Source organism: Haliotis rubra, unplaced genomic scaffold (assembly GCF_003918875.1).
Source record: "Haliotis rubra isolate DU_JTF1 unplaced genomic scaffold, ASM391887v1 Scf212, whole genome shotgun sequence".
In the NCBI taxonomy this organism is placed as follows: Eukaryota; Metazoa; Mollusca; class Gastropoda; order Lepetellida; family Haliotidae; genus Haliotis; species Haliotis rubra.
The window spans coordinates 552,595-579,834 of NW_025766137.1; the positions used below are offsets into that span (position 1 = coordinate 552,595).

General features: G+C 41.8%; 1 protein-coding gene across 1 annotated transcript in view; it reads left to right on the forward strand.

The window, feature by feature from the left end:
- The window catches only part of LOC124276728 (SH2 domain-containing protein 4A-like), a 101,595-nt gene that overhangs the window by 65,930 nt on the left and 8,425 nt on the right, over nucleotides 1-27,240 (forward strand). Inside the window, exons 5-7 of the mRNA XM_046712370.1 lie at nucleotides 3,538-3,706; nucleotides 5,271-5,425; nucleotides 21,169-21,389. Coding sequence (XP_046568326.1) covers nucleotides 3,538-3,706; nucleotides 5,271-5,425; nucleotides 21,169-21,389 — 545 coding nt within the window. The remainder of the gene's footprint in view (nucleotides 1-3,537; nucleotides 3,707-5,270; nucleotides 5,426-21,168; nucleotides 21,390-27,240) is intronic.

Consider the following 27,240-nt stretch of genomic DNA (forward strand, 5'->3'; position numbering starts at 1 on the left):
CACTTTCAAGAGCGATTACTGTACAAACAACTATGGTCATAAGGAAGTACAAGTGGCGATGCACTCTCAAAGCATTCATTATTATCATATCAACATTGATTGACTCTAATGTATATCCTAATTTTTTCAAAAGTAAATTAAAAATGAAGTTCACCTTTTTATAAATAGTATATATCCTTACTTTATCGTAATTAAAATCCAGTCATTGTAGAAGTTTGCAATAGGTATCCACCATTCATCCATACAATCATTTTATACATAATGCACCATAAACCCTTACAGATACCCAAACAGATAGATTACAGTGATTTCCACTCTTTAAATCGTATTTGAACACAGTAAATATTATATGTAGGGGATAATTGACATAATTTGTCCGTGACTGTTTATTTCACAATTACAATGTAGTTGAACCTTGTTTCTCAGTATAACCTGCTACACATTTGTTGTAAAAAATCCCGATAAGTATGACTTGACAAAATTCATATGTTGCATAAATGACCTTCACATTTCGTGTACAGCATCAGCACATGAATTTTTCAATAAAATAGCAAATGTTTTTTTGTCTCCAGTGTCAAGTGTCTAGGTGAAACAAAAGATATTAGGTTTGAAAACAAGTGCTGTGTTAAGAAGACTGCACTTGTTTGAAATGTAAACGAAGAATACTTGAGATTTAAGACAGTAGCATTTTATCAAATTTTTAGAGAGCCATTTATCCATTTGTTACAGACATTGGCTCAATACTTTTAGAATATGCATGGAAAGAGTATTGTAGCATAAATTAGGAATTTTATATGAGATACAATACAATGATTTGGAACAATTCAAATGAAATTGTCACAGTTTCTGTACTGTGTGATGCCATGTCTGATACATACATACATACATACTAACATTTGTATAGTGCCGATATCCAGCTCAGCTCAGCTGCTCAAAGGCGCTTTGTTTTTCCCTCGTTCACTGGATGTCAATCTCAACGGCACATCGTATTGTCAATCTCAACTCCCTGGGGATCATACAACTCTTGCAGCCTCTAGGCGCACCGAGTTAGTGTGGCATTCCCATCCTTACGAGGTACCCATTTACAGCTGGGTGGACTGGGACACATAGTCACAGTACTTTGTCCATGTTTACTGCACGTTGCTGTACCCGCAACTGGGTGTTTGCACGTATTCATGTGGCCACCATCTGGTCATATACCAACGGATTCGTGGGTTCTTTTAAGTGCTCAGGATTGTGTACCGTACACTAGGGGTTGTGACAACACTGATGCAAAATCAAGCACGACATTAATAATAATGAGAATTAATATGGCGCTTAATGCAACCACTAAATGGGTACTCAAAACGCTTATCCAAAGTAATGTTGAATTTGGAGTTGGATTTGAACACAGCAAAAGATGGAGACAGTTTTAAGGCAAGGGGCAGTTCATTCCACAGCGATGGAGCACAAGCACTGAAAGAACGCTTTCCATAAGAGGCCAGTCTATAAGAATGAGTTTTCAATAAGAATTTGCTTTTAGATCGCAGTTGTCTGGGTGGTTGAGAGTGGTTAGCAGTTCACTTAGATATTCTGGTGTCATGCTCTTTAGAATCTTGTATGTGATACAGAGTACTTAAAAGGCACAATGTCACACATTTTCGATAATATTTTGGCCTATATTATATATATTGGGCATATGCACTCACTTCAGCTTCCTGTTGATGAAATAAAAGACTTATTATCCCTTACGACTTGCCTGAAATTGATAATTAAAACTTTGTGGCAAACAGCTTCCAAAGAGATTACACTTGCCTTATATGGAATGTAACCAGTTGCTCCGTACATCGAAAACTGTTGCACGTGGTGTTGTAGGTGTTTGCCGAATTGGTTTCAATCACAAGTTGCGCGTGTATGTGAAAGTAAAGCAGGCCTACCTCTACCGTATTTGTAAACATTCGGCGCCATTTTGTCTAGGACTGAGTTCTGTCTCCAAAGGAGTCATAGGATATTCGTAAAGAGGGCTCCAAGGGACATAACTCTATGGGGCTCTCTTGAAATAATGTTCGGTCGGTAGAAGGCACGAGAGTCGATTTAATGCGATGTTTCATTAATTCATTCAAACTTCATATTTTAGGGGCGAATAAATTATATGGTAGCTTCCCTGAGGGCTGACATTTAGTATTATTGAGAGAAATGCATTATTTATTTTTAGAGAAGTGTGTGAAGTAGTGGCTTTAAACACTGTCCTCACCTCAACTGGAAGCCAGTGTAAAGACTTCAGTATCGGCGTAATGTGAGAGTACTTTGAAGCATGTGTAACGATTCTGTACTAATGTCTTGGCTGCATCAAGTGATATCAGATGACAAAGTTGACTAACACATCTGGGATGATAAAAACAGGTCTTGCACAAACTGTCAACTTGAGAATCCACACACAGCTCAGAGTAAAAAAAGACACTTTCAGAAAGTGATAAATACATGTATTTATTATTAAATGTATATGCACACATTATTATTAAGAATTGTCTTCATCATAGAATATTTGCTAGGTGCATGTTTTTCATACACATTTAATGATTTACTCGTCTTTTCTTCTATGATAAAATAAATTTATATTAACAAAAATTATATATTGTGGTGACAGAGCATTAAACTGTTAACGTTATTTCTGCAGGAAATACACCAAAAAATCTAACCCATACAATCTCCTTCTTTGGTGAAACCATACACCATTAATCTGATTGTTCTGTATAAAAGCAGCAATTTATTTTCATCTTTCATTGTATAATTATCAAGAGAAATAGTCAGATAATAGTGAGCAGGGAAAAGTCCTATGCTTGCAATATATTTGCTTGTTTTGAAATAGTCTTTTTGGTTTACGTTAGTTATACTAATGCCCAACAAATGCATGTGTTGTCCAAATTTAGATACGCAGTAAAACTACATAATTGTTTATCTGTTCAGGTCATTATTCAAGTGGTAAAACCAGTCATTTCATGCTCTGTCAAAGGAGCCTCAAAATTTGACTGACAAATTGAGATTTTGTATATTTTGAACGGAAAAAAACATTAGGATAGATGTATAGTAACCGGCATACTAATGTCATCTTAGTCTGACTTATGTCTTTAAACAAGCCATGACATCATTTAAACTGGTGTCATTTGATCAGTAATTTCATGACATTAGAAAAAAAAAATGGGCATCAACTGGGTTAAAGACTTTAGCTTCAGTAAGTAAATGGTAACTGATGTGAAGATTGTGTCATTATAAGTTTGGGTTTGGTAAAATTTAGTAGCACTTCAAAAATGGATATATATATAAATAGTACGTGTTGATGCCTTATTATAGGTCCTGTTAATGTGTGATGGTTCTGAGAGGCGCAAGATGAAGACAAAGTTATTGTAGTATAATAGTTGTAGCATTACTTTGAGGACTGTTTTTGACTGGGATGTCAAATTGTTGACATAAGAGCAGTGCCAGTCTAGTTTACTTTTTGTGTATTGTCCTGATTGGATATATTTGACACATCATGCCATTTATTATTGTTTGTTTCAGAAAAAAAATCAAAAGAGGCTGAACAAAAGATGCGTGAATTAGCACGCAAGGCTCGTCAAGAATATAAGGAATCATTGAAGAGGACAAATCAACTCTTACAGGCAGCAAGAGCATTTTCAGAAAGTGGTAAAGCAGTCAGTCACACTGAAAGACCACCTGTACCTCCAAAGTAAATGCCACTTATTCTTGTTCTACAAATTGCCAATTCCCTGCCTTTGTATGATCACATTAACACAGAGCCCAAAACATGGTTTTCTGTCTTATTTTTTTCCCCTTTGCAATGTCAACATTTTCACATTTTCACATTTCCAGAAGACTAAGTTATAAAAGTGAAGAAGAATAGTTAGAACCATAGCTGTTCCACGCCACTGTGGTGACTAGTGGATGTTCATCCAGTATTTGCACAGAGCTTTATCAAGTTGCTGTCATCTGGACCATTTTCACCTTCCTGATGGCAGTCACCACTGCTAAGCCTACACAATGAAGTCACCTATTTTTCTATGGCAACTTCATTGCCTCACACTGCTGCAATGGTGCCTTCTGCTGTTGCTTTTAGCTACTTTACCACCATTGAGTGGGCCCAAGGCTGGCAGATATGTTCCGTGGCTGATAGGTTTATATTTCAACAGACCCTTGCAGTCTGCAGTTTGTTGTAAACACTAAACATGGGAAATGAATCACTACAGTGGTTTTATTTGTGAAACAGGGTCCATCTGCAGAGTATTTCACACATTAATTGGTCGCACTAACCATGAACTTACAGACACAAAGCACGGGAATGTTATGAGACAAGTTTATATGTTCTCTATGCAGCAGTCTAAGTAAACTTAGGCTCAGGAGTATTCGTTACACTGCTATACGGAGTCAGAACACAGCTTACCAAATCGCGAAACTTAACATTCGCGCATACTGTTTGAGCCTTTACCTAGAAAACTCGAACGATTCTGAATACTATTTTCTGCACGATCGCTTCCGAGTGATACGCATGGAGGACACAATGAGTAAACAGTCACTGAAAATAGCGTTTTTGTCAATATTCAAGGATGTCTTATGGAAATATAAGCTAATAGTAACCATGTCATTAGAAACCCCAAAGCATATATACTGCAGGTCAAATATGTGTGGTTTTTTCGCGGATTTTCGTTTGTTGATATATCAGTGTAAGCGACCAGGGAAGAGAAAATCAAAAAGACGTTTTGTAAGTCCCGCCGAACCCTAGCAAGTAGTCGTCTGATTGGTTAAACCAGTTCGGACATCTTGTGTTTGATTGGACGGTCATAGGTCGCTCAAAGGTTAGCTGAAGCGACCTTCTACTAGGGTTTGTAAGACTCAGTATAGCAGTGTAACAAATAATACTAAGTTTATTTAGACTGTCTATGCAGTGCAACAGGTAATGTTGACTAGTGTAAGTGACAAAGTTGAGTGTAGTCTCACAATTGTTTCGGTTGAAGAAACAATATTACAGATAGCTAGCTACCTCATCAGGCTTAAGACTTATTTGTATAGGTCACTGTTTACATTTTGAAAACAAAATGACAAACATAATGACAATACCTCCTCATGACTCATTCATGATATAATTTAAATAACAGTGTTATGGACATGTTTGGAAAGTAACAGGTTTCCACTTGGCATGTCAAGAAATACAACAACAGGACATTTCCTACAGCAGCATGCCCTATATGTTATATGGGTACTAGATAAGATGTATTTGCTTTTGTATGATGTTACAGAAAGCACCTAACAAACAGATCGTCTATAAAGAGATGGACCAACCGACCCTCTCGACCACCTGGTCGTGCAGCAGTTGTTGCCTGGTTCCAGCAGGAGGAAAAGCCCCGTGGTGCAGGTCTTGACACAAACAACAGAGTAGCAACATGGTTTCATGGTCAGTACGAACATTAATCGGCACCAAAACTTGATGGGATCACAGGGACCAGATTTAATAGATTTTTCCTTATCCTGACTCAATGTTATTGCTTTATCTCCCTTTCTTTCGAGGTTCAGTGGAAACCTCTGTTCCCTAATGAACAGTCTAAAAATAGCTCATCCCCAATGGGCCTGTCCAGCCTCTGGCGCCAATGTCCCACATGACCACAGACTGCATGTCACTCTCTCTATTTTCGCCCAACCGGACAGTTGGGTGGATTTCCTCTCATCCTTACACAAGCTACCGCTCGGTTTTCTTCGGCCATATATCCAAATTTATGCTTGTATATTCTTCCTATATCCTTTTTACATCATAACCATGGGTTATCATTATTAAAGTGCGGCTATTTAATTCTTAATTCCGACTTTGTCAGAGCAGTGTGTTCTGTGTATAGATACAGAATCTCTGTTCATTACCCACACCTTGTGTGCTTTTCATGTGTTAAACATAATTGCAATCAAACTTTAGGTGTAAGTTCTGTGCCCACTTAGGGGATTTAGAATTTACCAATTGTGTACTGGCCTTACAGTGTAAATGATGGGCGAAAAAGGCAGGAAAATCCAGGAAGTTGTCCCAGGCTGTCTCACCTAAAGTTAAGGCAATCAAGCACGTGGCTGAACATGAGTTCGTTCCTTTAGAGTCCCCTGAAGACAATATACTTTCACTTAATATTAATGTGGATTATTTTTAGTTGACTGTTGTGTTTCCCTCACGGGATTCTCATGTTGATTTTGTCAACAAAGATGTTGTAACAAAGTGCAGCTAATTGTAGAGAAAGTTCCCTTCGGGGAGATATCCAGCCTGCTGAAGCTTGCTAAGCAGAAGAAGACGTCCATTAGGAAGTCCTTGGGGAAGGTTACTGCTGCCTGTGTGGAAGTCGAAGATTTCTTCATATGAAGCAGATGATCTATCATTCACCGAGAGTCCATCGGTTTTAAAACCTGAAGTGGTGGTACTACAGTCGCCTCCAACGCAGATGGCTCAGAAGATGACTGGCGCGAGTGACCCAGACCTTCATTCAACTGCAGACCTTCACTCAACCACAGCCTCAAATCAGACAGCTCAGAAGATGACCTGCATGCAGATGCAGACCCAGACCTTCACACAGGCACAACTTTCAACGCAGACGACTCAGAAGACGACCTGCACCAGGCCCAGACCTTAACACAGCCGCAGCCTTCAACGCTGGCGACCTGCAGCAGGCCCAGACCTTCACTCAACTGCAGACCTTCACACAACCGCAGCATCAACACAGAGTGTTCAGAAGATGACCTGCACTCAGCCGCAGACCTTAACACTGCCGCAGCCTTCAACGCTGATGACCTGCAGCAGGCCCAGACCTTCACTCAACTGCAGACCTTCACACAACCGCAGCCTCAACACAGACTGTTCAGAAGATGACCTGCACTCAGCAGCAGACCTTAACACAGCCGCAGCCTTCAATGCTGACGACCTGCAGCAGGCCCAGACCTTCACTCAACTGCAGACCTTCACACAACCGCAGCCTCAACACAGACTGTTCAGAAGATGACCTGCACTCAGCCGCAGACGTTAACACAGCCGCAGCCTTCAACGCTGACGACCTGCAGCAGGCCCTGACCTTCACTCAACTGCAGACCTTCACACAACCGCAGCCTCAACACAGACTGTTCAGAAGATGACCTGCACTCAGCCGCAGACCTTAACACAGCCACAGACCTTAACACAGCCGCAGACCTTAACACAGCCGCAGCCTTCAATGCTGACGACTCAGGAGACGACCTGCAGCAGGCCCAGACCTTCACTCAACTGCAGACCTTCACACAGCCGCAACCTTCAATGCAAGTGGCTCAGAAGACGAAATTTTACTGAGTGGAGGATAGAAATCAAGCGGTGTTGGAAGATTGTGGAAGCGGCGTAAAATCGTCCATTGCGCCAAATATCATGGGGGCCAACCACATAGTGCACCAGTGACATCACAGGCATCCAGGGAGCTCATTGGACTAAGACAGAATGCAACGCCCATACATAGACATATTTTGTACCTTATCCTGCATTACTCCTTAATGCATTTACTGCTTTCCTTTGACAAGACGAAGCTGTGCGATGGAATCATCGAAGAGGAGTTGTTCCAACTAAGCGAGTCGCCATACTGCCATTGCACTGTGCCCACATGACCCGGAAAGTGCTGACGTCACATATCTTCACATTACTGCTTGTCACCAGCCTGACAGGCTGTGCGATTTTTTTGCTGGGATTTAACTTGCAACTTAACACGTTTTTCTGTGTTTTTCTTTTGTCGTTTTTTCCTTTTTGATAGTTTCTTCAAGAAACGGTTTGTGACTATTTATTTGAAGAGAAGTGTAATTGTGTCTTTCCCTGGTCTGCACGTTATTTATTTGCTTCATGTTTATATCGTGCTTCTGATTGTTCCATTTAACCATGTTGCATTCAGTGCACGCGAACACGGCCTCGTGTTCCGCTCTGGTTTTGCAGGTTTTATTCCTTGGTAGTCTTTTTATAAAGCTACTTTACCTATGTTCTGTTTATATACTACAATATTAGTTACTACATTGTATTTTTAACTTATTTAGTATATTGTTACAAGCATGTAGTTTTCCCTTACCCATGTGTTTGGTAGGCGGGAAATAATGGTTGTCTCTTTATTTGTGTGTGTTTTTCTTACACATTTTATTGGTTTTGGGCTTCTGCTTAGGTTGCAGATTTATGCTACGTTGTAGTTTTTTAGTTTAAACATATTTTATTCACAATGTGAAGAGCATCGGGGACAAGTTCTTACAACTTATTAAACCCCTCTCCAAAGATATTTACAATAACTAATTACATCACAAGCAATTATTAGAAACAGAGACAGAGAAAGACTGAAAGATAACAGGGGGAAATGCTATAATACAAAAGGTGTATAGAGAGAAGACTACTGGAATAGTTTAGATTTGCATATATATTGGTGTACATTTTTGAATATAATTTCATTTTTATGATTTGTCAGATCTGCAATGCCGTTTAAAATAACAGATAATGTAATCACAGAATTACTACCACATACATCTTGAATAGCTTTAAGCATGATCTTTCTATGTTGATTGTATAAAGAACATTCTAAGAAATAGTGGTGAGCATTTTCGTACGGGTTTCCACATGTGCAGGATGGATCAATGATTAGCCCTACTCTGTACAGATCGTAACTTAATCTACTAGCTTCATGATGTAGTTGAGTATGTAATATGTTAAATTTTCTAATACCGTAAGAAAAGTACAGTGGAGCTGAGTTATATGATGTTATTATGCTCGATTTAAACTTTGATAGTGAAGTACAATTTCTTACATCTGTAGATAAATTGTTCAACAATCTTATAGTCGATGGGAAGAACAACTCATGAGAATGTTTTATTCTTGTTCTTGGCAAGCAGATATTGCCTGAATTTCTTAGATTATATTGACTCCTGGAACCCACGAACTGAGGAATTATTTCTTTTAGGTAGATTGCTAGGAAACGACTCACGCTACAGGCATATTGGCGTAGGATGTCGGCTTCTCAGGACTATTTCCCCTGCTCCTGTGGAAGTGCAGGGTTCTTCACAGGAGACGTCACCAAAAAAAACAACACAACAACACCCCAAACCCCCACCCCCACCCCGACTCACGGCAATGTCTGGTTTGTCTTCCTCAGCGTCTTTTAGGGGATTGTCGACACCTTCCACTGCGTCTGTGACTCCGTCTGCTATGGCATCGACACTGGTTACTCTGACTCCGTCTACGTTCCCGGGGCCCTTGGTGTCATCTGTGATGTCTACTTCAGCGTCTGTGGCGCCTCCTACTTTACCTGCCGACCAGGGTGCGCCTACGACCCCTTACATGGATCCAGGTTGGATGCAGTCTTTTATACAGTCTATGTTTCAACAGAGGATGGCGCCTTCGGGGATCCCTCCATTTACTCCACATTTGGCGGTTGTACTGCCTCTGGCGACTGGGGTGCCTCTTCCTACGGCATGCCGTACCTCTATTACCAACTACACAGTCAGCACCACTTGTACCTGCCATGCCATTGGTACTTCCGGCGCCTCCTTCATCTGGGTCTCCTTCGACTCCACCGACGCATGTGGTGCCTTCAACAGTTACGGTTAGCGAGGCTCTACTTCTAGGGCTACCTCTTATCGCGATTGGGCTTCACCAGGCACCAGTTCACGCCATAGCAGGAAATCCTCTAAACAGAAGCGCCGATCAAGGAGTCGTTCTCCAGTCCGGAGGTCTTACGGATTCATCGGAAGGCGCGTTCATTCCGGACTCTGAGGACTCATCTCTGGAATTAAATACTCATTTAGGACTTCGACAAGTTGCGGATTGGATGGCGGATCGATTGTCTGAAGTGGCTCCTCCCCAGGTCCGGGCATTGACAAGAGGGACACTATTTGGTCAGACCCAACTTCTATCCCTCCGGATCTGCTGATTAAGGATTTGATAACGGCACTCCATCCATTAAGGCGCCACATTTTCATAGGCATGTTTTTCCTGTTCATGCGCTTGAGGTGGCAGTTTTGCCTCACTCGCTTGATGAGGACTTACATCGTATGACGGGCTCCTCTAAACCTGCAACGCTTTGTATGCTGGACACTCATTTAGCCTTTGTTGAGACGGAAATTCGTCGCTCCCTTAAACCTTTGTCAGCATTGGTTTCCTCTTCGAGGGCGATTACTCAGGATTTATCAGAAAACGATCCGAATCGTATTGACCATCTCCGCACTGTGATGACTTTTAAACAGAGGCAGATTGAGCATATGAGTAATCATTTGAAGGCGGCTTTAGTTGAAATCACATCTACTAGACGCCTGGGATATTTGGCTCTTTCAGACTGGGACTCTGAATTTAAACGCCGTTTGTTACGTCAGCCGTGGTCTGCTTCCTCCCTATTTAATGATGAAGTTTCTAGTACACACTCCCGTGTCTTTGCTTTCACCCGTGATGACACGACCCTCAAGGCCCTGGAACAGGTTTCCAAGAATTCAGCGTTAAATAATCTTCGGGTAGGAAACTACCAACCTTGGCGTGCCTCTCTCAAGCCCCAGTCCAGCCAGCCCTTTCGGGGTAGAGGTCGTGAAAGAGGGAGACAGTCTGGGAATTACCAGCCCCGCCGTGACAAGGGTTTCGGTAGGGGGAGGTACCAGAGGGGCAAGCAATGAAGTGCGGGACCTCGACGACTGGGAACTCCCAACCCCAGTCGTTCCGGTCACAGACACCCCAGTAGGTCGGAGACTGGGCTGTTATTGGATGAATTGGCGTTTACTAGGGGACCCGTTCATCACCAATATTCTCCGGCGTGGTTATCGACTTCCTCTGATAGACAATCCACCATTAACCATCTCACCCCGAACGGATGTCTACCCCCCCAACCAACATCACTTCTTATTGAACAATATAAACATTTTGTTCCAAAAGAATGCCATAGAGGTGGTTCAGGGGCTGACATTGACACCAGGTTTTTATTCCCCAGTGTTTTTGGTTCCCATAAAGGACTCCAACAAGTTCAGGATGATCCACAATCTGTCTCGGTTCAACAAACATTATCTGGAACCTCCGCAGACTGCTTGCAGAGGGAAGGAGCCAATGACCTGTAACAGCGGCAGTGTTGGGTCATAAAGGTCAATGCACGTGCAGTTCATGATAGTTACCTGTGCACTGCACAGTGATAGACCGTTTGGATCATTCACATTGACTACTTCTAGCTGTCATCATGAAAGCTTATTCAGATGATGCTAAACGTTTAATTAGAAATGTGTTGAATTTTTTGAAAAAAGAGAGCAAACGTAGCAAACCGATTTATAAGGTGTCGGATTACATGAAACGTACAGCTTTTGCTCTTGGCATGAAAAGAACATCCTGCTAAAAATTGTGAAAAATAAACCAACAACCAAGAAACAAAACCTTGTACAAAAAGGTAGGCATCCAAGGTTAGATTCTTTTGACATCAGGGTCATCAGAGATGTCATTCGCCGGCTATTTGCTAGAAATGAAAACCTGTCCACAAGAAAGTTAAAACAAATCCTTGCGGAGGATCACGACATTAATGTTTCTAGGTGTATGCTAAGCAAACTACTGCTCAAATTTGGATACAAGTACAAGAAGGTAGCAAACCAGAAACTTGTAATGTGTGAGAGATCTGATATTGTGAAAATAAGGTGTAACTATCTGAGAGAAATGAAGCAGGCAAGAGAGGATGGGTTCGAACTTATATATCTGGATGAGACCAGGGTCAATGCAAACCATACTGCTGCCAGACAGTGGCTACCCACTGATCCCAGTGATGGTAGGAAAAAAACAACAGGCAAAGGTGAACGTTTAATCGTTCTTCATGCTGGTTCCCACCGAGGCTTCCTACCTGGGTGTGATCTGGTATTTCGGTCAAAGAGCACAGATGGTAGGGACTATCATACAGAAATGAACACAACGGTTTTCACACAGTTTGTTGAGGAACAATTGTTGCCAGCTCTGCCTTACAAAAGTCTTCTTGTCATGGACAATGCTCCCTATCACAGTGTTCGAGATCCAAACAATAGGTGCCCAACTTCCAATACAAAGAAGTCAGATATGCAGCAATGGCTAACAAATAACAATATACAATTTTCAATTAAGGCCACTAAACCACAGTTGTACTCTTTGATTAAACCTAACAAACCTCCACCCACAAACAACATTGACAACATGCTACGCCAACACGGCCATAAGGTCTTGAGATTACCACCGTACCACTGTGATCTCAACCCAATCGAACTTATCTGGGGAGACCTTAAAAGTACAGTGGCCCGGAAAAATCAATCATTAAAGTTGAATGATGTCAACCACATTGTCAACACTGCTATATGTGACATTGACATTGCACGCTGGCATGCATGTGTTGAACATGTCAAGAAGGTGGAGAAAGAGTACTGGCTCAAAGATGGCTTGAAGGAGCAAACAGTTAATCCAGTTGTCATTCGTCTGGACACTGATGACTCCTCTGTGGAAGAATGGAGTGAACTTGATGAAGTTTAATTCTGTTATTATATTTACAGATAATAATAGTATCCAGGCAGATATGCTCAAAGAAATATAACTTCTTTTAACAATGACAGCACTGACTAATTCCAACGACTTATAGTGTAACATGAAACACTCATTTCACATTAAATTATCATGAAAATATAAATGTTAACTATCTATATGCTTAAAGCTATTAGAAATGCATTGCTTAATTTGGAATGTGAACGACATCAAAACATAACACTTTTGTCTTCATTCTATCTTTTCTTCAGTGAGTGTGCATGATTGTGTGTGCTTGTGTCCGAGGGAATGGGGCTTTAACAGTTGTTGAGTTCTAACCATAGGTGGTCCGATTAATGATTTAGTGTAAATATACTTTCTGTGTTCTTTAAATGCATTTCCACTTAGGTACTGCATAAACAAAATATGACATTAACATTACAAATTTAAAGATTTTAACCTACAGAATAATTCTCACTAATGGGTTTTGTGGTTAATGTTGAACAACTGCCGCTGTTACAGGTCACTCCCTCTGCAAGCAGTCTGCGTTCTGCTATTTATTTTGTTGACAGTTACATAGACAGATTCTTTAATACAAATGCATAAAATCGGTGATTTACAATGTGATTAGGTTGTCTGACAAAACATCCACTTGCACAGTTTGAGATCGATTGGATCATTGGATGAAGAGATATTTACAAAAAAACGGGTCCATATGCATTTCATGCCAAACTATAGCTTCGCTGCAATGGAAGTATACACAGGTGGTCTTCCCGGATCGAACAGAGATTGATGGCTTACAAAAAGAGAAGAATGGTGCATCATCACGACATATTGACATCCCACACATAGTTTTCATCTCCTCTTCATTGATGTTAAACTTCAACAGAGGGCAACTATACTTATGAAGAGAGCAGTGAAGCTGGAGCCAGGCAGTATTATAACGAGACAGCAAGACAGTGACCCTGCCTTAGCATGTTGTTACTCTACGGCAAATGGGCATCGGCCATAAACTGCTTTCTCATCAATTACAGAAGTAGTTTAGAATTCTGAAGTGGTCCACCAGCATGAGAGACGCTATTGGCATGGACCATCTGGCAAGCAATGATCTACAAGATGCGAATCTACACATACCCATTCATCAGAAGACAAGAGCCAGAGTACAATCTGCATCTGTTTATAGATGCCTCACACCAAGGCTGGGGAGGTCACTTCAACTCAGAAGTAACAGCAGGGACCTGGTCTGAATAATAATAATAATAATAATAATAATAGTGGATTTGTATTGCGCTTTTCCATACTTGGATATTATGCTCAAAGCGCAGTGAGATTTGATCAGAAGAAAGCTTGACGGAAAAGATGGGTTTTGATAGCTGTTTTGAAGGCAGAAGAGGTTTGACACTGGCGAACATCAAGGGGAAGATTGTTCCAGGCAGTGGCTGCAGCATATGCAAATGATTTCTTCCCATAACTAGAGAGTTTCACTTTTGGAACAATAAACAGATGTTTGAATTCAGACCGAAGGGTTCTGCTGGGACAGTACAATGGAAGTAAGTCACAGAGATACTGTGGGGCTGTTTGAGAGTAGCATTGGAATGCCAGATAAAGGAGCTTAAAGTCGATTCGTTGTTTTACTGGAAGCCAGTGGAGTTCTTGGAGGATTGGTGTGATGTAGTTCGACATGGTGACAGAGAGACAAGGCGAGCAGCTTTATTTTGAATCCTCTGGAGTCTGTTTAGGTTGATATTTGGAGAGTTGGCGAGAAGACTATTACAATAGTCAAGGCGAGAAATGATAAGAGAGAAAGTCAGCGATTTTGTAGCTTCTTTGGTGAGACAGGGTCTGATCTTGCCAATGTTCCTTAATTGTAGGTGGCAGACTTTAGAGAGTTGACTGATTTGCTTGTCCAGGCTAAGATCAGAATCGATGACAACCCCAAGGTCTTTCACATGGGATGACAGAGGTATGGTAGAATTGTTCACTTTCATCGAGTGAATTTGGCATTTCTGACGCCTCTGTGATGGACCAATGAGAATTGCTTCAGTTTTCTCAGCGTTCAGCTGTAGCTTATTGTTGGTCATCCAAAGTTTGATTTCTTCACAACAATCGGATGTTTGGGAGATAGCCATGGCAGCTGCAGAAAGACTTGGTGTGAAAAGATTACACAGCTGAGTGTCATCAGCATACAAGTGGTGTAGGAGATTACGTTTGCTGCTGATGTTGCCTAGAGGTCTGGTGTAAAGACTGAACAGTGTTGGTCCCAAAACCGATCCTTGCAGGACACCGCATTGAAGTTGAACAGGACTAGATGAAATTCCATTGATGACTACTTTCTGTGTTCTATCTGTCAAGTAGGATTGAATCCACTTCAGTGCCGATCCCCTAATTCCGAATTCTGAGTTAAGACGTGTCAAAAGGTTGTTATGATCAATCGTGTCAAAAGCTGCACATAGATCAAGAAGAATTAGAAGAGCAACATCACCATTGTCCACACCACAACGTATGTCATTCAGAACTTTCAACAAGGCAGTTTCAGTGCTATGGCGAGGTCTATAAGCCGACTGAAAGGGTTCATGGAGATTGTGCTTGCTGAGATGTTCAGACAGACGACAGCTCACAGCCTTCTCAACAAGTTTTGATACAAAAGACAGATTGGAGACTGGTCTATAGTTGTCCAAGATATTTTTATGGATTAAACTTCTTTTTTAATTTCTCTCACAACGTTTCGAGACCATTCCAGGTCCCTTCATCAGGTGATGAAGGGACCTGGAATGGTCTCGAAATGTTGTGAGAGAAATTAAAAAAGAAGTTTAATCCATAAAAATATCTTGGACATCAATGTACAACTTCTAAATGCCACTGAAAGACATGGTCTATAGTTCTTCAGATTTTCTCTGTCGAGTCCAGATTTCTTCAATAAGAAGATTTCTGCTCAAGAAGAAGAATTTCTTCACATCAACCAACTGGAGGCAGTCACAAGAGCCATAACTCACTGGTCCCATCTACTCAGAAACAAGTTTTTGATGATACACACAGACAATGCAGCAGTGGCCTTCTACATGAACCTGCAAGGCACGTCAAGTTCAGCATCCCTGCTAGAGCTGTCATTTCGACTCTGCGCGTCGACGGAGAATCTCAACCTAGAATAAGGCAAAACACATGCCAGGAGCCACAAACGTGCCAGCAGATGTGTTGTTCAGGCCAAAGAAACCATCCCCAACAGAATGGATGTTACATCCAGAAGCGTTCCAATTGGCAAACCGGAACCAGGGCTGCCTGCAATAGACTTGTTGGCTACGAGATTAAATGATCACATAACCACCTTCGTCTCACTGGTTCCAGATCCGCTAGCCGGATCCCTAGACACCCTGTCAATATCTTGGGAAGGTCTCCACGCATACGCATTCCCGCCTCCCCTACTGCTGCCACAAGTCATACGGAAGATCGCCCAGACGAAGATCCTGCAATTGATTTTGGTAGCGGCGTACTGGCCATCGAGAACATGGTTTCCAAAACTCATCAGAGAGCCAAGTCTAAAACTTCCAAACTGGCCCAATCTACTGATTCATCCGCACACAAGACAGTCTCACGCCACTCATGAGGGCTTCCAGTTACACGCATGGAACGTATTACGAATTGCCTCACCAGAAGAGGGTACTCTGCTCAAGCAGCCAGGGCCGTCACCTTAGCTCTTGGACCTTAGAAATCTCTATGATCACAAGTTAAAGAGCTTTGACCAGTTTGCACCTCAGAAAGGGTTTGCAGCAACCAAGGCTACGCATCCTCAAGTGGTGGAATGATTGTATCATATGAGAGCTACCTGACATTTAAAGGGGTCTACCTTGTCTACGTACCTAACAGCCATCAGCTCGGCCCTAACCAAGGTTCCAGAACTCGTCACACTGCTGAGATCTTTTAATCTAGAAGACCAGCAATGAATATAAAACATTACTTCAAGAAGACTTTGAGCTGCTCACTCAGAAGAAGCTGTTCCTCCTTGCAATTGCTACAGATGCTAGGATGTCAGAAATCCATGCCTTGGACTACAGTCGAACTAGGTTCGATACAGGTGACCATCCAGCATTTCATCTCGGGCTTAGATGGGACTTCATCATGAAGAACCAGCAAACAGGACAACCAGGGCCCAGTTGTTCAAAACTCAGTTATCTTTTAACCAGCCGTTTAGTACATTTAATTGACTGTTAACTAATAACATAGGGTTATCTTGTTGTTCAAAACTTTCAAGAGGTTGTTAACGTGACGTTAAGTTTACACACCTAAGGACCACCACTAACTTTTTAACAGTGTGGTTAACTCGCAAATGGCATTCTTGGCTAACGCTACTTTCATGATGCTAGTTAGGGTGTATCATGGACTAGACTTTGATATTGGGAATTATTCTGGCGAAGAGGTACATATAAAACTGTAATATTGGTCCCAATATTAAATATTACACATCATAAGAACTAAAATACATGTTGTAGAAGTACACTTGTGTAAAGATTTACTACACTAAATATGTCAATTTCTTCTGTAAATATCATTCAAACAAACACTTTCAAAGAATAAAACATGTACACCCTATACCCACGTACGATATGATATTGAACAAGGCTAAATGTAGATAATTAAATTAGTTTCATGAAAAATATCCGAAGGATTACATAATAATACTGAAGGTGTAATCTGCTTGATATGGTGATTGTGTTTACTCTTATTCAACTGACCTTCACCTCAGAGAAATTGCCAAATATGTACAACAATGTTGACGTATGACATCACTACCGATGACCAATTTCTTAAAAAATGGCGGCTGACATTGGTACGCAGGATTTTGCGATGACCCTTCCCTTGAATCAGGGATCGTTTGTACATAAATATGTGATGTAAGTAATCAGAATGATTCTGACTATCTGTGTATTGTTATATGTTTTTATCGTTTTCATTGTAAGAAAAAGAAGAAGCCAGAAATGCTGATCATTACTCTTATTCAGCTGACCATGGCGTCACGCTGGCATCACGCTGCACAGAAACTTGACAGTTTTGTATAAACACATCACATTCCTGTATTGTATCTATTTTCAATTTGCTATTTCTTGCCACGATGCTCTTTCCATGCAAATAGGTGTTTGAAAATTTGAGAAAATGCTACACAGTGTAAAGTCTGAATTTTTCTTTGTTTACCTTTCGAACAGGTTTTGTCTTTCAAGCACAGCGTTCGTTTCCACCCCAGTATCTTTTGTTTCAGTTTATCTAGACACTTGGTATTGGTGACAAAGACCAGTTGTAATTAGATTCTAATATGTATAAGGAATTCAGTGATGCATCTGTCGCCGCTGAATATGAAATATAAGTGATGTAATTGGCGTATCAATACCAGCCTTTGCAAAACATGATTTTGTAACCTATACAATATGGAGCAAAGCGCACTAGGGCGTTCGTGTTAGTGTATTTTATGAAAACATCTAAACACTATTCCAGATTCATTGGCAACGTTTCAGAATTATCACTAGTGATTTCATGAAAAACGGATATCAGTGATAATTAATAAGCTATTTCTGATATTCAATACTCCGAGTAATTATCCGATTTTGTTTTGATATGTTCGTCTGGCATCCCTTCCCATGGATGGATTTTAATTATATTTTTACTAATCATTTCAGCAATAGACCTTAATTTCTTTATGATTCTTTGATTTTCTATTGAATCAAATCATCTTTTAAAAATGCTATATAAATTGACAAAAACTGTATTTTTGTCAAAGTAAAATTCATCTTTTATTGTTTGATGATTTATTGAAAATTACACCTTCAAAACTTACCCAGTCACGCATCATGTCAATATGGATATATGGAAGCTAACCAGTGACGTTAACCATACTGTTAAACTTTGACGGTGACGGTTAGCTAACGGCATGACTAACCATGTTTTGAACAACACATATTTAACGTTTGGTTAGCTAACGACTGGTTAAGGATTTAATCAGCCATTAGGAGTTAACTGGCTGTTAAGATAACCAAGTATTGAACAACCGGGCCCAGATAGACAGTTCCACATCGCTGCGTTATCATCCATCCTTGGATCGGACAACACTGAGGACTTGTCCTTATGCCCAGTAAGATCTATCTGCACAAAACTGCTGTGAGGAGAAGAAGAATTAGGAGACTCTTCATCCCATTATCACCCGCTACATCTACCGAAGTCTCCAGAACGACTACTGTAAATCACGAAATGTTTGCGTCACAATATTTTTGCGAGTGGTGACCAACAGACGTTTTTGCGTCAGGATATTTTTGCGACTTGCCCAATTCTAAAAAATTTGCATCCGAAAGTTCTACCTAAAGTAAATCCAATCACATATTTAAAGGTTGCCACTAATCTTGAACTGAGCTCAGTAGAGAACTTCTGTGTGTGTGCAGTCAGTGATGTTTTCCTTAGAACAGCACACGCTGCACATGCCAGATAAGCTTAAAACAGTTCAAAGGGATTATATTAATTGGAATGCTTCTATTAAATTGTTGACAATGACATCACCAAAGCTGTTGATCTCCGGTTAACAGTGATGAAAGCTACAGACGCCCGTTTGATGGTGTCAGCCTATCAAACGGTCTCTAAAGAGTGGTTGCATTGTTAGCGCCTGTCTGGACTATCAGACGTACTGATTGAGTAACTTTTGTTCGAGTATCCCTTGTTTGACATGTGACATGTGAGTACTAGTAATTAGTCTTCCCCCCAAGTTGTCATTGCTTAATTGATGTATTGTCTAATCTGTTGTTGATTATATGAACTGGTGAATAATAAAGAGATAATGAGACACGTTATTTGTTGATTGTTTATTGCGTTTGACCAGCAAGCTCAAGTCATTCACAATTTTCGTGAAAATATCATGCTCGCAAACATTTTGATTTACAGTATCTCCTTCTGGCTAAAGCAGAAATCCTGAGGGCTTACAAGGCAACAGTACTGGATCCACCCAGAGCCTCCAATCATCATGAAGTTAGAGCCATTGCGTCCACATGAGCTCTACATGTCAACTGCTCCATTTTGTCCATTATAGAAGGATGCTTCTGGAGATCGGACTCTATCTTCGCCAACCACTATCTCAGGGACGTTGCCATGGAAAATGTTTCTTGTATCCTTCAGTTCGGCCCTCTAGTTGTGGCACAGCAGTTGACAGTTCCAGCAGGGCATTAATTACCCACTCATAATCACATAGACTCATAGACACCAGGTTATTGCTCCATAACCACCGACTGAGAGTCCATGTTCCCCTGCTTTACAAGATAAAGCCGTGCATGAGTGATATGATTCAGTTAAGTTTACAACCTATTCTTAACATATGGATCAAACCAAGGCAAGTGAGAATCTAATTTTCTTCGAGTCTTAAAATTCTCAAAATCTCATGATTTACTTCTTTTTTAATTAAAAGAAGGTGGTCCCCCATCTTATAGCCACAGTGTCAGAAGATTGAAGAGTTCCCAGGGGGTGGATCAAACAGTTATCAGAATCCAAATTAATGGCTGACCCACCACCTATCTGTTGGATTCAAGCAATAACATATGAGCCAGGATAAGGAAAAATATGTAATTTTTATGATAAAATTGATATTTTATACTTTTCCCTACTCATAGTCTTAAGGGCCCTCCCAGCCGTCCCCACTCTCCACTATTTGGCTTCGGTCAAGATAACTTTGGCATTATAATGGAGAGAGTGACATGCAGTCTGTGGTCACGTGGGACACTGGCGTGGGAGGTTGGAGATGCCCATTTGGGGTGAGCTATTTTTAGACTGTTCATTAGTGAACAATAGTACAGAGGTTTCCACTGTTCCTCGGAAGAAAGGGAGATAAAGCAATAACGTATGAGTCAGGATGAGCATGAAATATCAATTTTATCATAAAAAATACAATTTTGCTGCAGCTCGGTTACCAACAGGAACTGTCTGCATTTAAAATATGTTGACTTGTTCTGATTCATGTAGTCATGAAGCTATGCCTGTGAAAAGTTGTAACAATGTAGAGGACACCCAGTGTGTATATCTTGCAGTCAGACTGAATCCAGTGTTCACTTGCCCAAGCCTGGGCCCTTATTCTCGAAATGTTCGTAGCCCTAAGAATTCTTAACTTTGATCGTAGCCAATGTGTTAAGAATGGGTTTAAGAAGTTTGTAGGGTTAAAACATTTCGAGAATAGCTAGCCTGGTCTCTGTTAAAGCCAGAATTGCAGTTTGATCAATTATCTATCATAGCTCTCCTAAAGGCAAGAGATGTAATAGCTAACCTCAAACTGACTTTTTTCTAAATGATAATGAGCTTCTGACACCTACCAGTAAGTGAACAGAATAGCCCAAGAAATCCTGTCAATTTCTACAAGATCAAATCAGATCATATGAAACAAGAAGTCATGTCCATACAAAAGCAGCAGTTTTAGCAATACTAAAATATCTGTAGATATTGGCACCTACAGATGCCGATGACAGTGTACTGTGCTAAGTTAACATATCTAGTTTTGCACTTTTGAGAGTTAAAGTATCGTGTTTATTTCAACCACTTATTTTAGCACTATATAATGTTCAAGTCATTTGATAATGATGATGTTCATTCAAAAAAAATTTCTCTTTCTTATATTTACACCCTTTGACAATGAACTACTATATAACCTTGTTTAACCCACTTACTATCTATTGTAGGGATAATAACTAGGTCAGACTCTGAGAGACAGTTGAGTGACAGGCCAGTAGGCAGCTTCCTTGTGCGTGTTAGCGAGCGGGTTTGGGGTTACACCATTTCATATCGTGGGGAGGACCGTGTGAAACACTTCCTGGTGGACACTACCGATGGAGGCTACCAGTTTCTTGGGGCAAGCCAGATCCAGCATTCATCACTGGCAGATCTCGTTGGTTTCCACAAGGTAAGAACAGTTAGTTGGAGTCTTCTTTGACTCATCATACAGATGAGAGAAATGGCTTGAGAGGTTGCACATCTTGAGGCACAAATTTTCTCTCCGACATCAAAGTCATCTGGGATTATGATTTAAAATATGGGGGTTCAGTGTTAGAATAGGTCCCCTTATAAGAGGTAGAAAAGATAGGGTCATCTGACTAAGTTACTCGACTCATTCCCAAATAGAGTGGATTGTTGTTCACAATATCGGTCACTGGATTACTACGTTAAGACTCCATAGTTTTCTTATCCTTGCTCATATTAATGGCTTCGCTCTCCTTAGCCCGAGACATGGTGGAAACACTCTGTGATATGTTCACCCGTGAAGGTTTCGGGTTAGAATGAGCCTTCAGTAACCCATGCTTGTCGTAAGAGACAACTAACGGGATCGGGTGGTCAGGCTCGCTGGCTTAGTTGACACCTGTCATCGGTTCCCAATTGTGCAGATCGATGCTCATGCTGTTGATCACTGGATTTTCTGGTCCAGACTCGATTATTTTACAGACCGCCGCCATATAGCTGGAATATTGCTGAGTTGGGCGTAAAACTAAACTCACTCACTCACTCATATGTTCACCAACAACAGTAAAAACATCTCACCCAAACCCCCCTCCACTGCGCATGAGCACCGTCTCTCCACGTCACCCGTCATCTATTTCTGCCGAACGTGATGGTTGGTGAAATTGTCTATGTTTTTAATCCAAGCCATCTTATCAAGATTTAACATTTAAAAATAAATGTCAGCTTGGATTATCTTTTTCGTCCATTTATGCATCTATAGATTATATTTATGCCCCTGGCACAAAATGCAGGGGATATAGTCAATGCCTCGTTCATCTTCCCGTCTGTCTGTATGTCCGTCTGCCTATCCATCCGTAATCATTTAATTTCCAAAGCATAACTGAGAAACCATTCAATATTTTTCAAGAAGAATTGGTACATATATCGAACAGAACCTAAAGTGATGCATTTTACTATTTACAGATTTATGGCATTTATATTTTTCTCGATTTTCATGGAAACAATTTGGACTTAGTCTCAAAAAGGGGTGGATTTCGTTTCCGGAGGATAACTAAAAAAACCGCTCAATATCTATCAACAGAACTTGGCAGATATATCAAACAGACCCTGAAGTATTGCCTCTGATACTTTCAGATTTTTAGCATTTTTCTTTTTCTTGATTTCCAAGGAAACAATGTGCACTTGGTTTCAAAAGGAGGGGGTGGATTTCGTTTCCGGAGCACAACTTGAAAACCATGAAAGATTTTTCTTCCAAACCTGGTACATGTATTAACCAAGGGCTGAAGTGGTGCCTTTTGCTATTTAGGAATTTTTCAAAATTTGATTTTTCCCTGTTACATGGCAACAAGTTAGACTTAAAATGGAAGTAGGTGTCGTTCCTAGATTTTGGGCATTCATATTTTTGTCAATTTTCATTGAAACAATTTGAACTTAGTCACAAAAAAGGGTGGATTTCGTTTCTGGGGCATAACTCAGAAACCATATGAAATAGATCCTGCGGTGGTGCCTTTTGCTATTTGCGGATTTGGGGCATTTATTTTTTCTCGATTTCCATGGGAAACGATTTGGAGGGAGGAGGGTGGATTTCGTTTCCAGAGCACCACTCAAGAACCATGAGACACCTTTCATCCAAACTGGGTACAGTATTAACCAAGGGCTGAAGTGGTGACTTATGCTATTTAGGAAAATGAATTTGTTTCTGTTTCCATGGCAACAAGTTTGACTTTGACTTTGTTTTTAGTGGTGTGTTTGTCCGGACCATATCTCTAAAACTAATAGGTATTCTTTCATGAAACTATGCACACGCAAAGACCGGGTTATGTTTTATCTGTTTCCATGGTGGGGCGGTGGGGTAGCCTAGTGGTTAAAGTGTGCGCTCGTCACGCCAAAGATCCCCACATGGGTACAATGTGTGAAACCCATTTCTGGTGTCCCCCGCCGTGATATTTCTGGAATATTACTTCAGCAACGTAAAACTAAACTCACTCAATCACTCACTGTTTCCATGGCTGTAAGTTTGATTTTGATTCATAGTGTTGTGTTTGTCAGGACCATATCTCTATGGTATTCTTTCACAAGACTGTGCGCAAACAAACCAAATATTGTCAATTGCTGCATTTTGCTGTAAGGGATTTTTAAAATTTATATTTTTTCCTTTGATTTTGATATTGGTGTGTACCTGACACAGTAGTACAAAGTTAGGTATCCCAATTCCATGTTACTGTTTTGATAGCTCAATAACCACTCTTGTATACAGGCAGACAGATTAGACAGAAATTCTCTCATTTAGTTGGACTTTTAAGTAACTGTCAGATGATTTGTTCTTTTAAATTTGCGGGGGTGGGAGCAGTGTTTGCCGTGACGCAGAAAACCTGTGTATATGATGCACAAATTATCTGAAATACACAGTGAATTTAGACGCTTGTGTCATTCTTGATGCAATGCTACTGGGCCCTTTTTTCAGATAATCTAAGTTTCTAAAACTAAATGTTGGCCAGGTAACTGCTCAGTGCTGCCTTGTTTTTTGTCGCTATTAAACTATCACAGTTGATGTCTTGATGAAAGTTCCAAACTGAAGTTGAATCCCCAGAACATGTCCATGACTCGCCAGGGAGTCATGATGACTCCTAAAAGGCTACTGCGGCAGTCACATCATACATAACAAGAGGAAATCATCAACCAAAGAACAGAAGAATCTTCAGAAACAAGCAAAGTTGAAGAACAATGGAGAAGAAAAGATCTGCTTCTGTGAAGCTGTCTGCAACTGTTACTTTGACTTTGACACCAGCAGGCAGGATTCTAAGAAGATTATTGCATCACCAGATGCAGAAGATATATCCTGCATAAAGACTCCAATTGTGGTTTTACAACCAGAAATAATAGAAGGTTATTCATTGTTAGCATCATCATGCCAGCTATCTATGCTGTTCATCAGAGCCTCAGACCTTCATGCAGCCTCAGACCTTCAAGCAGCCTCAGACCTCCACACAGCCTCAGACCTTCAAGCAGCCTCAGACCTCCACACAGTCTCAGACCTCCAAACAGCCTCAGACCTCCACACAGCCTCAGACCTTCAAGCAGCCTCAGACCTCCACACAGCCTCAGACCTTCAAGCAGCCTCAGACCTTCATGCAGCCTCAAACCTCCATGCAGCCTCAGACCTTCAAGCAGCCTCCGACCTCCACACAGCTTCAGACCTTCAAGCAGCCTCAGACCTTCAAGCAGTCTCAAACCTTCATGCAGCCTCAGACCTCCACACAGCCTCAGACCTTCATGCAGCCTCAAACCTTCATGCAGCCTCAGACCTTCAAGCAGCCTCAGACCTCCACACAGCCTCAGACCTTCCAGCAGCCTCAAACCTTCATGCAGCCTCAGACCTTCATGCAGCCTCAGACCTCCATGCAACCTCAGACCTTCAAGCAGCCTTAGACCTTCATGCAGCCTCAGACCTTCAAGCAGCCTCAGACCTCCACACAGCCTCAGACCTTCAAGCAGCCTCAGACCTCCATGCAGCCTCAGACATTCATGCAGCCTCAGACCTTCAAGCAGCCTCAGACCTCCACACAGCCTCAGACCTTCAAGCAGCCTCAGACCTTCAAGCAGTCTCAGACCTCCAAACAGCCTCAGACCTCCACACAGCCTCAGACCTTCAAGCAGCCTCAGACCTCCACACAGCCTCAGACCTTCAAGCAGCCTCAGACCTCCACACAGCCTCAGACCTTCAATCAGCCTCAGACCTTCAAGCAGTCTCAGACCTTCAAGCAGCCTCAGACCTTCAAGCAGCCTCAGACCTCCATGCAGCCTCAGACATTCATGCAGCCTCAGACCTTCAAGCAGCCTCAGACCTTCATGCAGCCTCAGACCTCCACACAGCCTCAGACTTTCAAGCAGCCTCAGACCTTCAAGCAGTCTCAGACCTCCAAACAGCCTCAGACCTCCACACAGCCTCAGACCTTCAAGCAGCCTCAGACCTCCACACAGCCTCAGACCTTCAAGCAGCCTCAGACCTTCAAGCAGCCTCAGACCTCCACACAGCCTCAGACCTTCATGCAGCCTCAGACCTTCAAGCAGTCTCAGACCTCCAAACAGCCTCAGACCTCCACACAGCCTCAGACCTTCAAGCAGCCTCAGACCTCCACACAACCTCAGACCTCCAAACAGCCTCAAACCTTCAAGCAGCCTCAGACCTTCATGCAGCCTCAGACCTTCATGCAGCCTCAGACCTCCACACAGCCTCAGACCTCCACGCAGCCTCAGACCTTCATGCAGCCTCAGACCTTCATGCAGCCTCAGACCTTCAAGCAGCCTCAGACCTCCACACAGCCTCAGACCTTCAAGCAGCCTCAGACCTTCAAGCAGTCTCTGACCTCCAAACAGCCTCAGACCTCCACACAGCCTCAGACCTTCAAGCAGCCTCAGACCTCCACACAGCCTCAGACCTTCAAGCAGCCTCAGACCTTCAAGCAGCCTCAAGCCTCCATGCAGCCTCAGACCTTCAAACAGCCTCAGACCTTCATGCAGCCTCAGACCTTCATGCAGCCTCAGACCTCCATGCAGCCTCAGACCTTCAAGCAGCCTCAGACCTTCAAGCAGCCTCAGACCTCCACACAGCCTCAGACCTTCAAGCAGCCTCAGACCTTCAAGCAGTCTCAGACCTTCAAGCAGCCTCAGACCTCCACACAGCCTCAGACCTTCATGCAGCCTCAGACCTCCACACAGCCTCAGGCCTTCACGCAGCCTCAAACCTTCAAGCAGCCTCAGACCTTCATGCAGGATCAGACCTCCATGCAGGATCAGACCTCCATGCAGGATCAGACCTTCATGCAGCCTCAGACCTTCGTGCAGACCTCACAGACCTTCATGCAGCCTCAGACCTCCAAACAGCCTCAGACCTCCACACAGCCTCAGACCTTCATGCAGCCTCAGACCTTCATGCAGGATCAGACCTTCATGCAATCTTATGCCTTTGTGCAGCTGTTATGCATTACACAAGGAGGTTTACAGTTTGCTAATCAACCCGATGAATAGCAAGTGTCACTAGGCAAACACTACTTGCTATTCTAGCACGACATTGTGTGATACCCGATTCTGATTGGCTAAGAGCTCATGAAAACTCTGTACTAATAAAAGTGACCAATTCACCACGTATGAATACAATGAACTCGTTGACACTTTTGTTTGTCAACAAACATGTTGGACATCAGCGATTTCTACCTCGGCAGCATCTTTGATGTTTTTTAAGTAAAAAGCGACTGGTTTGAAGAATTTCTTGACCCTAATCCCAGTGAAGATACTACGAAGCTGGAAAATTTGTCAGCAGCACAAAAGAGGCAGTATTCTGCCATACTTCAAACTGGGTCTAGATCTAGCGGGCATGACGTCGACAACACACGTCGGCCCACATGTCCTTACTTGTCTGTTTCCGTCCCAGCCGTAAAATCTCAGTGCTTCCACTTCCACTGTCCATGTTTCCCACATAAAAGCTGGCATGTCAGGTCTTTTCCAAATTATGAATAGGGTGGTTACCAACAATTATTTCCACGAATAAAGTTAGCAGCGACTAAATTTAGCGAGTTGGGGCGAGTCAATTGTCATACAGTAGGGGAGAGCAATAATTCGCTTGAGAAAAATCAAATAATTGTAATTGCTCACAATATAAACTGTATTTTTTATCTATGTATGCTACTTGTTACAAATACAAGCATATTGGTTCCTGAAATAAAGCATTTATGTCTTATTTTGTACATTACACAACCTGTCCCTCGACTGGACGATTCCAAGCGATTTTGAGGAAAAAG